The 3,206-nt window shown below is 42.0% G+C and overlaps 1 protein-coding gene across 1 annotated transcript in view; it reads right to left on the bottom strand.

Annotated features, from left to right (window-relative positions):
- The window catches only part of LOC127750469 (protein FAM133B-like), a 7,434-nt gene extending 5,966 nt beyond the window's left edge, over positions 1-1,468 (bottom strand). Inside the window, exon 1 of the mRNA XM_052272172.1 lies at positions 449-1,468. Coding sequence (XP_052128132.1) covers positions 476-1,468 — 993 coding nt within the window. The 3' untranslated portion in view covers positions 449-475. The remainder of the gene's footprint in view (positions 1-448) is intronic.
- Positions 1,469-3,206: the final 1,738 nt, after the last annotated feature.

Raw genomic sequence — 3,206 nt, 5'->3', positions numbered from 1 at the left:
TGAGCTCAACCCTCCAGAAGAGTGAGGTTAGTCGTTGCGGGTTGTTTCTGATCCCTGACCTCTTCCTTTCTTTACTAATTTCTACTTTTATTTCAGTGTCCTTCCTTACCATGCCCGCGTTTTTTGTTTATTTTCCCACTCCGGGCCTTGTTCTTTTCCAACGCTCCGTCACTCACTACTGTTGTTTTTTTCCTTTGAGAGTTGTTGTCTTTTTTTTTTTTTTTTTGAAAGAAAGCACTCTGTGGGCTTGTATTTCTTAAGAGCTGTTTTTCTAAAAGAAAGCACTCTGTTATTAAACTTTTCCCTGCCCTGTTTGTGTCTTCATGTATTTGCCCTTACCGTTGTTTCCGCTTCCAGTGTTGCTGGGAATGTTTGTGAAATAACGCACATGGTTCACAAACAATGGTTACAACTTTATTTAAACTTTTAAACAAACATTACCGTTGACTTCCAATTTAAATGAACAGGACTTATATTAATGCTTTCTCCTCCTTTTTTCTCCAGTGCATGTTGATGTCTGATGTCCCCTCTGGTTACATTTTCTGCAACGCAGCTGGAACCGAGGATCCTCTGGATGGAATTTCTTCTTCCCCTGCTCTTCCTGTTTCTTCTTTTGTGGTGCTTCTGCCCATTCTGCTTTTGGCGTTGGTTTTGACAAGTACTCCTCATCTATTTTGTGCAACTTCCATTCTGCTTTGTTTTTATTTAACTCTTCCAACTTTTCTGTAATTTTAGCAATTTCCTCCTCCTCCTTACTTATCATCTCATTTATTTGCTTTTCTTCCTCTGTTTCTTCCACCTCACTTTGCAGGTTTTCCATTTCTGTTGTTTCCATCTTCTCTTGTAATTCTTGTAACTCTTTTTCAAACCCGCTCACTTTGGCTTTACCTTCTCCTTCTTCCTCACTATCACTTTCACTTGCTGAACTTGAGCTGGAGCTGGAGCTTGAGCTTGAGCTTGAGCTTATTGGTACAGGTTCTTTCCTCACCTCTACTGTGCACATTCCTGGCAGGCACACATGCTCATTTTCCTCAACTTCCATGGCTTCTTTATTTTCTCCTTTTTCTTCCTCTTCTACCATTTCCATCCAGCTCAGGTCTGACTCTGCCAAGTCCTTTGCTTTCTTTGCTTTTCTTTCCTTATCCTGTTCCACTCTTTCTAACAACATTTCCACTCTGCTTATTTTTGCTGGGGACGCTGCTGCCTCAGGAGCTAACTTCCTCCTCAACTGCTTCGCTGCTGGTGCCTTTTTCATCAATATTACCTGTCTCTGCTCTTCGTCTTTGCGGAACTTTTCCTTCACCCTTTGCACTTTTTCCTCCAACTCTTTTGGGTCCGCTGGCTTGGTTTGCGTTACCCTTGCCTCTACCTTGGCTTGTAGAATTCTCCTTTCTTCTCCAGTTTTCCTTTGCACTATTTTTAAATTAGCGAAAGTACTTCTTCTTTCTGGCACTTGATCTTGCTCCATTTTACTTGAATTTCCACTTTCCAAATCACTTTTACTCGTTTACTTTACTCGCTTACTCCGCTACCGACGCTTAACTTCTCACAACAATGCACCTGTGTCACTTGTTTTGAATCCGACGGCGCGATTCGCATTTGTTTGGTGACTTCCTTCGGCCAGTTCCCAGTCGCTATCTCGAGATCTCGAATCCCAAGATGGCGACTACTCGGCCTCTGTTTCCGCCTCTGCTACGTATGTTAACCAAGCATTACCCAGATCTAAAACTCCCGTTTCATCTTCATCTGGGCATTTGGCTAACCGATCCATATGTACAATTAACTTTTTGTTGGGGTTAAGCGTGTGTTGTATACGGGCGTTGCAATCATTTATCGCGTCCAGTAGAAGGTACGGTCCTTCCCATCTAGTAAGTAGTTTTGTGGATACACCTTTCTTTCGTCTAGGGTAGTAGAGAAACACTCTATCTCCCTCCTTAAATGGTGCTAGTGATGCATTTCTGTCATAATATTCCTTCATTCGTTTAGCAGCTTTCTTTGTCATGTTAGCTACAGCATCATGGATTCTGTGCATTGTCTCCCGTACCCAAAACGGATAATCCTTGTTCATGGTACCTAACCTCGGTGGTTCACCCCTTTCCATATCTAATGGTGTTCTCATTGGTGCTCCAAACATCACTTCGTATGGAGAGAACTTATGGGATGAGTGCGGAAGGTTTCTGTACGCCTGCGCGATAAATGGTAGGTACTTTGGCCATTGTTTTCTGTCATTTTCAATGAGAATCATCAAGTGTTGCTTCAATGTTTTGATCCACCTTTCTGCTTTTCCATTTGATGCAGGATAGAATGCAGTGGTTCTGTACTTTCTGATGCTGTACAGCTCCATTATCTCTTGAAATAGGAGTGAATCAAAGGCTTTTCCTTGATCGGTGAGTAGTGATTGTGGTGCTCCAAAGATGGAAAATACATGCGTGATTAGTGCTTGTGTTATTTCTTCTGCTGTCTGCTTGTACATAGGTACAACCACAGGCCAGCCAGAAAAAGCTTCTACTGCCACTAATATGTACTCATGCCCGTCTGAACTTTTTGGATTTATTGGCCCACAGATATCAACATGCCATCTTCCGTGGAGTACCCCTTCCTGGAAGAGTTTCAACGGAACTTTGGTCATTTGGTTTGGCCCTTTGTACTTGGCGCATGTCATGCAGTTGGTGATCAACTCATAGACATCATTGAACATTCCTGCCCACCAAAAGAAACTTTTCAGATAAGCTAATGTTTTGGTTACACCAAAGTGGTTTCCTAACCCTAGTTGCTCATGATATACCTTTACTGTCTGTTTTACCAACTTTTGTGGCAAAATTAATTGCAGTTCCTCTTTCTCTTTCAGCCCTGATGGATGTTCAAACCTTCTGTACAGTAACCCATTTTTGAGGGTTAACGATTTGAACTGGTACCATAGTGCCCTTGTTTTGCTGCCATACTCAGCTATTTCCTGGAAACTGGGACGCTTCCCTTCTCTTATTGCTATCATAATAGGCATTATGTGTTCATCAAGTAGTTGTTCTCTTTCAACTTGTTCCTTGGTAAGTCCATCTGGTACTACTGTTGTCCAGTATGTATTTAGTGTTGCCTCTGTGATTCTTGTGTTTCTCCTCAATTCTACTAAACATGTACCACAATCTATTGCACATGTCCTGCATGCACAAACTAAAACATCTTTGTCTCTTTCTTCTAGTCGGTCGCAC

Source organism: Frankliniella occidentalis, unplaced genomic scaffold (genome assembly GCF_000697945.3).
Source record: "Frankliniella occidentalis isolate FOCC.00 unplaced genomic scaffold, Focc_3.1 Scaffold193, whole genome shotgun sequence".
Classification (NCBI taxonomy): domain Eukaryota; kingdom Metazoa; phylum Arthropoda; class Insecta; order Thysanoptera; family Thripidae; genus Frankliniella; species Frankliniella occidentalis.
Note: the sequence above shows the minus strand (reverse complement) of the source record. Positions and strands in the feature narration are given on the sequence as shown.